The sequence below is a fragment of the Rhinoderma darwinii genome, chromosome 6 (assembly GCF_050947455.1).
Source record: "Rhinoderma darwinii isolate aRhiDar2 chromosome 6, aRhiDar2.hap1, whole genome shotgun sequence".
Classification (NCBI taxonomy): Eukaryota; Metazoa; Chordata; class Amphibia; order Anura; family Rhinodermatidae; genus Rhinoderma; species Rhinoderma darwinii.
The window spans coordinates 38017257-38029763 of NC_134692.1; the positions used below are offsets into that span (position 1 = coordinate 38017257).

At 41.5% G+C, this 12507-nt stretch overlaps 1 protein-coding gene across 1 annotated transcript in view; it reads right to left on the bottom strand.

The window, feature by feature from the left end:
• The window catches only part of SESTD1 (SEC14 and spectrin domain containing 1), a 112440-nt gene that overhangs the window by 77464 nt on the left and 22469 nt on the right, over positions 1 to 12507 (bottom strand). The window contains exon 3 of the mRNA XM_075829524.1: positions 8 to 116. Coding sequence (XP_075685639.1) covers positions 8 to 116 — 109 coding nt within the window. The remainder of the gene's footprint in view (positions 1 to 7; positions 117 to 12507) is intronic.

Sequence of the window (12507 nt, forward strand, 5' to 3'; positions counted from 1 at the left end):
AAGTCACCTTGGGATGCTGAGCAGGTAGTCCAGGGTGACACTCAGCTCATCCATATTTGTCTGTTCTGAGCACAATGGGATTGTCAGAATGAGGCCACTTCTTCTGTCCTTTCCGCCTGTAGAAAGAATGCACAATGTTAACAGCAGGAAGGTGCCCTTTAAGTCTGCGAGGTCCACCGCAATAAAGGCGTCTTACAGGAAGAGAAAAGAGCAGATTGCCCTGTAGCTAAAAGGAAAAGTTATTTGCAAAATGCCTGCAGGTCCGAATACATAATTTATAAAATAATAAAAGCTGCAGAATAAGAGCCATTTCCAGGTATATAAAAGCAATTTTCAAATGCAATAGGATTAAAAAAAAATATGAATAAAGTGAAACGACAGAAATGTTACTCCTCCTCTTATGTTCACCTAATACAAGGAGCGCAGGAAATATCCCAGCTTCTGAAATTAGAGACTTTTAAGGGGTTGTCTGCTTTTAAAAGAAGGGTCCGATGATCACAGGAAGGACTGTCAGCAATCAGCTGTAATGTATGGCAAATGCTTAATTCCCCTGCAGCGCCACCACAGGGGAAATTAAGCATTACACCGTTCATATTCGATTAACCCGATATGTGAAACCTACTGTTGTCAAAAGATTGTTTTTGTGCAATTACCCTGTATCTTTGAGGCTTCAGCCTTGCAGATTTATTTTCACAACGGAGTCAGGTAAAGGGAAGGAAAATGTTCCCAACACAATCGCTCCTAGAAATGGAACGCAGTTTGAATTCTTTCTGAAAGGCATATGAATAACGCCAACATCTCACACCCTGGCTAAATGAATAGAGTAAAAATCCTCATAAAACAAAATTGCAGGTGCAAGTGAAGCAGCTTGGAAAGAAATATGGCATCCAGCCTTGGCCAGTGTGCAGTCCTACTAAAGCCACTGCCAGCTCTCATTCCTTTGTGATGGTGCGAAGTTCATTAAATAAAGCAGAGAGAGCGCTTGGATGCTAGTCAGTGACTTGGATGGTCACAGATGGGTTGAAAGCTGCATTCCGGTATTTTACACCATGAAATGATACAATGCATTGATTTAGAGGCACAATTCATAGACAGCTAGACTGGTCTTGATAGAATACGTTGTCTGTTTTTGGAACTATACTTGGCTACATGACTCGTGTATTAATAATTTAGGATGGCGCCATTGTGCATATGATACCCGAGAGCAGTCTATTGTTCTAAATGGATTGCTTAAAAGTTGGTCACAGTGATATTTTCCTAACCTTTATAGTGTGGATGGTTTTGCTTGGCCAATTGTAGCGGATATTAGTGCGCATCATAGTGTAAAATAGAATTTTTTTTTAGTAAATGCTCTGAAGATCTGGTAAAAAAAATTTACGCGAGCGGTCAAAAAATAGCTCTACCTCCCATTTGAAATGAAAGAGGCTCTGTCACCAGATTATAAGTGCCCTATCGCCTACATAATCTGATCGGCGCTGTAATGTAGATAACAGCAGTGGTTTTTATTTTTAAAAACGATCATTTTTTAGCAAGTTATGGGCAATTTTAGATTTATGCTAATTAGTTTCCTAATAGACAACTGGGCGTGTTTTTATTTTTTACCAACTGGGCGTTGTACAGAGGAGTGTATGACGCTGACCAATCAGTGACCAATCAGCTTCATACACTTCAGCACAGTGTGATTGTGCAGTGAAAGAAGCTGGGCTGGAACAATGAGAAGTGTATGACGCTGATTGGTCAGCCTCATACACTCCTCTGTACAACGCCCAGTTGGTAAAAAATAAAAACTCGCCCAGTTGTCTATTAGGAAACTAATTAGCATAAATCTAAAATTGCCCATAACTTGCTCAAAAATGATCGTTTTTCAAAATAAAAACCACTGCTGTTACCTACATTACAGCGCCAATCAGATTATGTAGGAGATAGGGCACTTATAATGTGGTGACAGAGCCTCTGTAAGACTAGATTTGGGGCGTTTTTTGGAATCTATTCTGACACACTTTCCACGTTAATATCAGCACCAGAAAACTGTATGTGAACTTGGCCTAAGAATTCCTAGATTACTGGAGTTTCCTTATAAAGATATTAGAAATAAATTTGATAATCCATTAATAAATGTATATAATAAACTGATGTTTGCATTGCACGTTATTGGCATAATTTATTTCATTTTGACATTTATAGATTTAGTAGACTTTATTTGGAAGGTTTCAAGGCTCCGAGCGCTCTGCTGCACATTCCTGACAAAGAGGCCCGAGTAGCCTACATAGTACGCAATCTAATTCTATTTATTAGCCAATAAACATAACTCAGATTTTTTTTCTAATTTAATTTATTTAAATAGTAGCGCAAAGCTACGGCAGCGCACACTGGAGAACAAGTCATTTCCAAGTTCATTTCAATCAGTCTTAATTTAACTTCTTTTCAGAACAAAAAGGGGACCAAAGAAAGTGCCTGCTGTCAACTAGTGTGACGTACTTTCTACTAATTCTCTGCCAAGCGTGTTGCATCACATTATAGAAAATCAAGAGCAATTCTGCATTGCTCCAATTATACCATGTCGACGTTAATTCATTTGACTCATCGGGAGACATGATTTAATTTAAAATATCTGCAGCAATCTGTTTGGATAAGGGATAAATCCAGCCTACCTTTTGATGAAAGAGCTAAAATTAGCTTTACCTTCAAAAGATAAAAATCTGGAATTAATTAGAACGAGGGCTAGGAGTTTCCATTTAACAGGCTTTCAATTTAACCAGCAACGTCAAGACCTCTCAAGAATCAGAATCACAAGATGTTGATTCACAGTCCTCCGAGCATTGAACCTTCTGGCTAAACACAAAAGGTACATTTATTGTTGAAATGTAATTACGTAAAAGAATGGATACTATGCTAAATAATGAGTCGCCATAAACAACAGAACATAAGCACATGCAGCTGAACAGTTCATATATCTAACGTTATAATGGCCCTGCCACCAAAAGAAGTTGTCCGGTTTCGGCAAATGAATGTTATTTTTTGTATTTTTAAAAGTTATACAATTTTCCAATATACTTTCTGTATTAATTCTTCACGGTTTTCAAGATCTCTGCTTGTCGTTATTCAGCAGGAACATTTATGGTTTACTTTCCAGTGGATAATATTCTGTCCATGGGCATGTGATGGACACACAGGTGCTGGAATCGTTAGAAGACACGGCTCTGATACACATACACTAAGGGCCCATTCACACGAACGTGGATCTCGTCCGTGTGCTGTGCGCGGAAATCACGCACAGCAGGCAGACCCATTTATTTCCATGGGGCCGTTCACACATGCGTGAAACTCACTGCATGTCCTATATTGGCGTTTTCATGCACCTACGCGCCCATTGAAGTGAATGTGTGCGTGAAAACACATCCGTGTGCCAGGCATGATTTGCGCATCAATTCCATAAAAATAAAAAAATGCTTTGCGAGTGCGTGAAAAACGCATGCCACTCATAAAGCACACTAATGCTTAACGCAATGCACACAGACAGATTTACACGCGGAAATCTGTCACGCTCGTGTGGATATAGCATAAGGGTATGTGCACACGCAATGTTTTCAGGCGTATTTCGGGGCGTTTACGCCTCTAAAAACTACAACATGTTCCGAAACAATGTTCCAACGCCCGCGAAAAAGAAGTGCATGTCACTTCTTGAGCCGTTTTTCATTGACTATAGGAGTTTGCTTAAAAACATCTGAAAATCAGGAGCTGTTTTCCCTTGAAAAGAGCTCCGTAATTTCAGAAGTTTTTTGCTAAGCGTGTGCACATACCCTTACTGTAACGAACCGTGCACCTGTGTATCCATCACATGACCATGGACAGAATTTTATCCACTAGAAGTAAACAATGAAGGTTCCCACTGAATAACAGAAGAAATCTTGAAAACTGTGTAGAATTAATACAGAAAGTATATTGGAAAATTGTTTAAGTTTTAATGAAACAAAATATAACCTTTAATTTGCTGAAACTAGACAACCCCTTTAACTAAAGAGAACCTGTAACAAAGAAACGCCCCCAAAAGATTAGGAAATCCCCCAGATGGTCTTTTACTAATCACGGTCACCCTCTTTCCTCTTAAAGGTACTATCACACGGCCCGACATAGGCCGCGTAAACGAGCGCCGAACAACAAGACAGCTCGTTCATAGGCACTCGTTTGCTCCAATCACACAGAGCGATGATTGCTTATGTATAGGGACGAGAGCTCCTTATGCTGATCGCTCGTCCCCATACATTTTTCATCATGTCGGCAGTGCATCTTCCTGATCACACAGGGAGATGTACTGCCGACAACGATGATTTTTAATTCTGCATAAAAGAGCAGATCAGCCGATGAACGAGCGTTTGCTCATTCATCGGTTGATCGTTGCCCTGATTACACAGGGCAATGATCGGGAACGAGAGATCATTGGTCTGTGTAATAGGGCCTTTAGGCTAAACATTTTGACCGTGAAGTATGAACCCAGCCCTAAGGAGACTTCAGTCAATTAAGACAGCGATTTGAGGGATGAACCAAAATAACTCAACGTATCACTTCTAATAGGCTCTGTTCACACTCATTTCTATTTTTTCATTATTCGGTTCCGTTATTTTTAATGAAAAAACGAGTAACATTTCCATTAAGGTCCCAACTGATAGAAATGGGATATTTCTGATTACACACGCATTCCTTTGGTCTTTATTTCATCAGGTTTCAGTTGCCTTTAACAGGAAGAATGGGAGATTCATAAAATCTGTCTAACAAATAGTCTCACATAGCAGCTTTCATGTATTATAGTGCAGGTGAAAAATGAAAGCTATGCGATGATTGGTTGCTATGGGCAACAACGGTTTTCATTAAAGTGTAGCTAAACGTTTGACAAACTTCTGACATGTCATAGAGACAAGTCAGAAGTTTGGATTGGTGGGGGTCCGAGAACTGAGACCCCCACCAATCGCTAGTACGAAGCAGCTTACATCTAGGGAGACGGGAGTTTAGACACTGGTGTGAACAGAACCTCAGAAAACTTTAGAAAATGGTGATATTGTTAAGTTACATTTGGCCTAATTTATCAAAACGGTCTAGCAAAAAAATATGCTTAAAGAGGCTCTGTCACCAGATTTTGCCACCCCTATCTGCTATTGCAGCAGATCGGCGCTGCAATGTAGATTACAGTAACGTTTTTATTTTTAAAAAACGAGCATTTTTGGCCAAGTTATGACCATTTTCGTATTTATGCAAATGAGGCTTGCAAAAGTACAACTGGGCGTGTTGAAAAGTAAAAGTACAACTGGGCGTGTATTATGTGCGTACATCGGGGCGTGTTTACTACTTTTACTAGCTGGGCGTTGTGTATAGAAGTAACATCCTCTTCTCTTCAGAACGCCCGGCTTCTGGCAGTGCAGATCTGTGACGTCACTCACAGGTCCTGCATCGTGTCGGCACCAGAGGCTACAGATGATTCTGCAGCAGCATCGGCGTTTGCAGGTAAGTCGATGTAGCTACTTACCTGCAAATGCTGATGCTGCTGCAGAATCAACTGAAGCCTCTGGTGCCGGTGTGGCCGACACGATGCAGGACCTGTGAGTGACGTCACAGATCTGCACTGCCAGAAGCTGGGCGTTGTGAAGAGAAGTGGATGACACTTCTATACACAACGCCCAGCTAGTAAAAGTAGTAAACACGCCCCGATGTACGCACATAATACACGCCCAGTTGTACTTTTACTTTTCAACACGCCCAGTTGTACTTTTGCAAGCCTCATTTGCATAAATACAAAAATGGTCATAACTTGGCCAAAAATGCTCGTTTTTTAAAAATAAAAACGTTACTGTAATCTACATTGCAGCGCCGATCTGCTGCAATAGCAGATAGGGGTTGCAAAATCTGGTGACAGAGCCTCTTTAAGGCCCATTTACACAAGCCAATGATTGGTCGAACGAGTGTAATTAGAGCAGCGCTCAGCCGGTGAATAAGCAAACGCTCATTTGTCAGCTGATCGCAACTTTTATGCGGCCAAAAAAAGGTTGCTTGTCGGCAGCACATCTCCCCGTGTAAACAGGGGTTGTGCTGCCGATAAGATACAAATATCTGGGGACGAACAATTGTATTAATGATCGCTCATCCCCGTAGATTATATTGTTCTAAGTAAATGGAGCTAAACAAGCGCCGATCATCGAGCTAACGTACAATCGGCGCTGGTTACCTGCCAGGAAATCGGGCCGTGAAAAACCACCTTTATTGTCTAAAGCTACATAGCAGATTATTAAATTGCACAGTAACTGGTCGCTATGAGAAATTAGGCCCAGGGAATGCAAGCGATAGACAGTAACATACATGGTTGTCAACAGTCTATATTTTACTATAAGACTGGGTTCACACGAGCATGTTACATGTTCGGTCCGTAATGGACGGACGTATTTCGGCCACAAGTCCCGGACCGAACACAGTGCAGGGAGCCGGGCTCCTAGCATCATAGTTATGTACGATGCTAGGAGTCCCTGCCTCTCCGTGGAACTACTGTCCCGTACTGAAAACATGATTACAGTATGGGACAGTTGTCCCGCAGCGAGGCAGGGACTCCTAGCGTCGTACATAACTATGATGCTAGGAGCCCGGCTCCCTGCAGTGTGTTCGGTCCGGGACTTGCGGCCGAAATACGTCCGTCCATTACGGACGTAACACGCTCGTTTGAACCCAGCCTAAGAATATAAGAGAAAAAACAAATCATTGCTAGCACAAATGTTATAGATTTACGGACAGCATATCTTGATATTTCCGCAGCATAAACAACCCATTGTTTTTCCTTAGTCCACATAGAAGTGCCTTCAAAGCATAAAGGACACGCTATACTGCTAAAGCAAAAGAAAACACGCACAATAACATAAAAATGGCTGCCCCACTAGGTCCTTTTCCTTTACAAACTAGAGAATACCAGCGGATTAGCCGCAAACCCATCTAATTTATGTGCAAATTACATGGCATGAATATATTAAAAACTGCTGAGTGAAACTATTCTACAAATGACTTTTAAGCAAATCGTAGTAGTATGGATATCAATTTTTTCCAGTCTGACACAATTGCTAAATATTTCCACATCCTATTTCTTTATACTGTGGAAAGAAAAAAACGCTCAAACTCCAAAGAAAAGCAGAAAATCAAACCCAGAATCTCAATCCTGTAGACAGATCAGGCAACGTAACAGAATGATAGACTACAGATAGTGAAGCATATAGAGGTACTCTGCCAAATCCAATAATGGAAGTAGATGGAGAGGTGAAGGGGGTCTTATTCTAATGGTTTAAGTGTGTGTAGGTGGAGTTCAATAGCTCAAATGATGGAAAATTTAAAGTATTCTTGCCATTACCTAAGCCACCGTAATAAACATTTCCACTCTGATCCAAAGCGATTAACCTATCGAGAGGTTTTCATGACCATGACCTAGGGCTGGGCGATTATGGCCTGAAATCACGATTAATTGAACGTGTAACCTCGATTATGAGTAATTACTAATTATTTAGGCCACACTCATTTTTACATGTCACGCCCCCTATTTGCATGCCATGCCAATTAATATTTTTCTCCTGAGCCTGATGTGTATAATATACCCACTGATGCTGTCCGCACAGAGTATACTGCCCCATAGTGCTCTTCACACAGCATAATGCCCCCCATAGCAAATCCGCAATGTTGCCAAGTCACTTCTTGATGTGGAAACCACAGCAGGTGGCCGCACACGGATTAGCTCTATTGAATGGGGCTAATCCATGTGCAGATCCACTGCAGAACAAACTGTGAATACGCAGCATAAATTTAAGGGTCAGCAAGTGTCCTCTGTTCTAGCAATAGTGGTTGACCAAGCGGTTAGCACCCACCGATCAAACATTTCACCAATCCGGTGAATAACAACTTAAGGGGGTTTTACACTGCGATTATCGTGTAGACGAGCGCTCCTGGAACGCTCGTTGCCGATAATTTCCCTGTGTAAACAAGGGAACGATCAGCAGATGAACGAGCCAACGTTCGATCATCTGTTGGTCGTATAGTTTTAAAAAAGTGAAATATTATCGTTGTCGGCAGAACATCCCCTGTGTAAATAGGGAGACGCGTTGCCAACATGATAATAATGTAAGGGGACGAGCGATCGGATGAACGACCGCTCGTCCCCATCCGCAGAACAGTGTGACAGGAACAAACGAGCACCGATCAACTCGCTGAACTACCCGCTAACCGGCCGGTGTAAAAGGGCCTTAAATGTTTGGTGAAAAAACTCTTTCAAAAACAGTAGGTGGAAATTATTCGGCTCTGTCACCAGATTTTGCAGCCCCTATCTGCTATTGCAGCAGATCGGCGCTGCAATGTAGATTACAGTAACGTTTTTATTTTTAAAAAACGAGCATTTTTGGCCAAGTTATGACCATTTTTGTAGTTATGCAAATGAGGCTTGCAAAAGTACAACTGGGCGTGTTTAAAGTAAAAGTCCAAGTGGGCGTGTATTATGTGCGTACATCGGGGCGTTTTTACTACTTTTACTAGCTGGGCGCTCTGACGAGAAGTATCATCCACTTCTCTTCAGAACGCCCAGCTTCTGGCAGTGCAGATCTGTGACGTCACTCACAGGTCCTGCATCGTGTCAGACGAGCGAGGACACATCGGCACCAGAGGCTTCAGTTGATTCTGCAGCAGCATCGGCGTTAGCAGGTAAGTCGATGTAGCTACTTACCTGCAAACGCCGATGCTGCTGCAGAATCAACTGAAGCCTCTGGTGCCGATGTGTCCTCGCTCGTCTGACACGATGCAGGACCTGTGAGTGACGTCACAGCGTGATCTGGCAGAAGCTGGGCGTTCTGAAGAGAAGTGGATGATACTTCTCATCAGAACGGCCAGCTAGTAAAAGTATTAAAAACGCCCCGATGTACGCACATAATACACGCCCACTTGGACTTTTACTTTAAACACACCCACTTGGACTTTTGCAAGCCTCATTTGCATAACTACAAAAATGGTCATAACTTGGCCAAAAATGCTCGTTTTTTAAAAATAAAAACGTTACTGTAATCTACATTGCTGCGCCGATCTGCTGCAATAGCAGATAGGGGCTGCAAAATCTGGTGACAGAGCCTCTTTAAGCAGCCGTGTTGAGTTCTCATGATATAAGAGCTAAAAGTAAAACGCACACACTCTTGACATCTCCAAACAATGGAGACAAATCCCTCTAATGATCAGTTCTTACAAGACGTTCCCAGCAAGGGTGGTATATCTACATACAGCATGAGGATAGATGTTTTGCAAAGTGATATAGGTGAAACACATTTGTCAGTGTTAGTTGGAAGCAAGTCTACATGAAGTCATTTACCAGAGACAATCTGTCGGATGCTTTTGTAGCAGTACTTGGCTGGATTGTTAATTATTCTGCGTCTCGTAAAAAAAAACTCTGCCACTTCATCAACGATCTGCTATTCTCCTCTGCAGAAGTCTCAGTATTTCATTAGCTGAACCACCTGAGACAGCGAACAAAAGCCTGCAGTTAGCGGCCATTTACTGCAGACATCCGTGGCAAAATACCAGTTCGTACACTTTTATAAGTGGCTTGTAGTTTGTTCCTCTTCTACAGAATAAAGTTTTGTGACTTGTATGGGCAAATTCTCTCACTTGGTTGCATATGTGCCATGTGTTACCAATCATTCCATTGGCTCCCACTGCCCAAACAAAAGCCCTTCCAAGTCCTATACCCACATATTACTATAATTGTGCTTTGTAGTGTAATGTATATGTCACGTGTATGTAAGATAGAAAGGTAAATAGATGTAAAATTAATACATGCAATATATTCAACCATAAACTTTAATTTTTTTTTGTAGAAATTGAGCCTCAATAAATTCATGTGCAGTTGAATAGATGTAAGGGGTTATGTAAGGATTATGTCAACCAATTTGACACGCAATCCAAAATATGGATCCGTTTTGAATACTGAGCAGAGCTACAACCTACGGGTCTTCCAGAATTGCACAAACTACAATTCCATTATATATTTTTATTATTAGAATCAATCTCTTGAGTAGGAGCGTTTAGGTGATGGGTGGAGGCCTGACTTTTGGTACCCCCAACCCCATCGCTGCAGTAACTGACACAGCGCCACTCTCATCCATGCTGTTGTGTCTGGTACTGCAGCTGAGCCCCAATCTAAGTCCCATTCACTTGAATAGAGCCGAGCAGCAATACCTGCCACAGCCACAAGAATATGGATGGTGTTTTGTCAGATACCGCAGTAGAGTTCTGCTAACGAGTGTGGTTCAGACAACCACCGATCACATGTTGAATGCCTATCCTAAAGATTAATGTCAAATACAAGAAAGCTCCTTCCTCAAAAGCTAATGTGACTCTCAATCCGGATGTGAGAACTTGTTTGGTGTAGAAAGAACACTGTAGACCAAAGCCAGAACGTAAATTAACAGGCTTATGGGACGGGGACCGTGCCAATAGCGGATTCATTTACATGGAGTGGGCAGGTAGGGGTTAAAATGTCTTTCCAGTCTCATCAGAATATCTAACAGCGTTGGTTTAGTAAACATAACGAGAATTACTGTAGTGCTTTTTCCATTATTAGAATATTAGTATCGTAGTATATACCTCAGTATGAGTAACGGACTCACTGTCCCATTTGGAGTCTTATAGTGCGTTCAGTGGCCAAGTGAGCCAACACCCAAGAGTTCAGGAGAAGGACAAAGTATTTCATGGCAAGTTATTATATTCTGGGTTGTATACTCATTTCCACTGGACTGTGTGCATTCCTTGAGGATTAGTACCATTGGATGCAGTTTTTTCCTTATTTATCGGTCAATCCAAAAATAAGGAAAGTTTGATAATGCAGCACCGGCCAGATACTTAAATGTTGAATTAAATACATTTTACTATAAATCCACAGACAGCTGCGTCATACGACGTTTCAATGTAATCACCTTCATTTTTGGACATAACTCCCAATGAATGGCAGCCCAGATCGTTGGCTTCAATCCTTGGTCTACATCATCACAGTACACTTATGCTGGAAGCTTTATAATCTCATAAAATAATGTTAGCTCAGATTAGATACAGAACCAGTAAAAAAAATTTACCTATTTTAGGTGATTGAGATATTTGAGAAAGGACTTTCTGAAATATAATTAGTATTTTTATAAAGGTGAATAATAAAGCAATGATATTAAAGGGGTTCTTCAGGACATTTATATTGATGGCCCATCCATAGGATAGGTCATTAATATCAGATTGGTAGGCGTACAACTCCTGGCACCCTCACCGTTTAGGTGTCTGAAGGAGTTGCGGAAACGAACACCGCGGCCTAGTCATAGTTTACCAGGTACAGCGCCGTACACTTCCGTAGTGGCTGTGCCTGGGATCGCAGTTCTGCAGCCTGGTCCCAATCACTTGAATAAGACTGGAACTGCAATCCCAGGCTCAGCCGCTATGGAAGAGTACGGGACTGTGCCTGGTCAACTATGAAAAGCCTTCTTCAGACAGGTGATCGGTGGGGTTGCTGGGAATCAAACCCCCACCGATCTGATATTGATGACTATCCTAAGGATAGGCCATCCATATAAAAGTCCCGGAGAACTCCTTTAACAGTATAAAATAGTGAACTTAAATTTTTTAACAGCTGCTCACCCCTAACGAAGCTGCACTAAGAGGCTACAGCTCTCCTGGGTCATGTATACCTTTATTTATTTTCCTTGAGGATTTGAGTTTTATACACACTTTCTTTTTGCTCCTTTATTATGGGTATTAGTCCACTTTTTTTCGGTTCTCAAATTGTCACATTGTTTATTTCACAGGTATTTTGTGTTGTATCAATAAGTACAGAATTTGTTCTACTGTATAGTATTGATTATTGGATATACATGTGATCTCAGTATCATATTATTGTATTTTGGACTAGGAACTATAGTCCAGTCTATGGCAACATAATACTTAAATAGTGTATAGAGACCCAGGTTTATGGTTACATCCTATTGGAGATGTTTTTTCGGCTGTAGCACGCCTCATATTACATTACAGGCGAGCGGTCTTTGTGTGTTCTAGATGTTTTTAACCTGTTCAATATCAAATAAAATTTGTATTCTTTTCATAAATTTGCCATTTTATAGATTAGCCCAAAAAAATAAAAAAAAATACTTTACTCGCAACCTCCCCTGGTCTACCGTAGCGACACATCCCCGATGGCATCCTGAGAGGACATGCATTTGTCCTGTAGGATCGCTGCAGCCAATCACAGGATGCAGCGGTCACATGGGACAAAACAACGTAATCTCAGGCGGTCGGCACAGATGCGTAGCTACGGAAGACCAGGTAAGGGTGAGTACGGTATTTTTTTTATTTTAGGGGTGGAATCACAAGTGCCCCGATTGCCATGTCTGACCTCTGATGTCTTCTAGGACTGTATCCAACTTGTATACACCACCTATTGTGCAATATATATTGGGGTACGAGCCTATACAGCCGAAT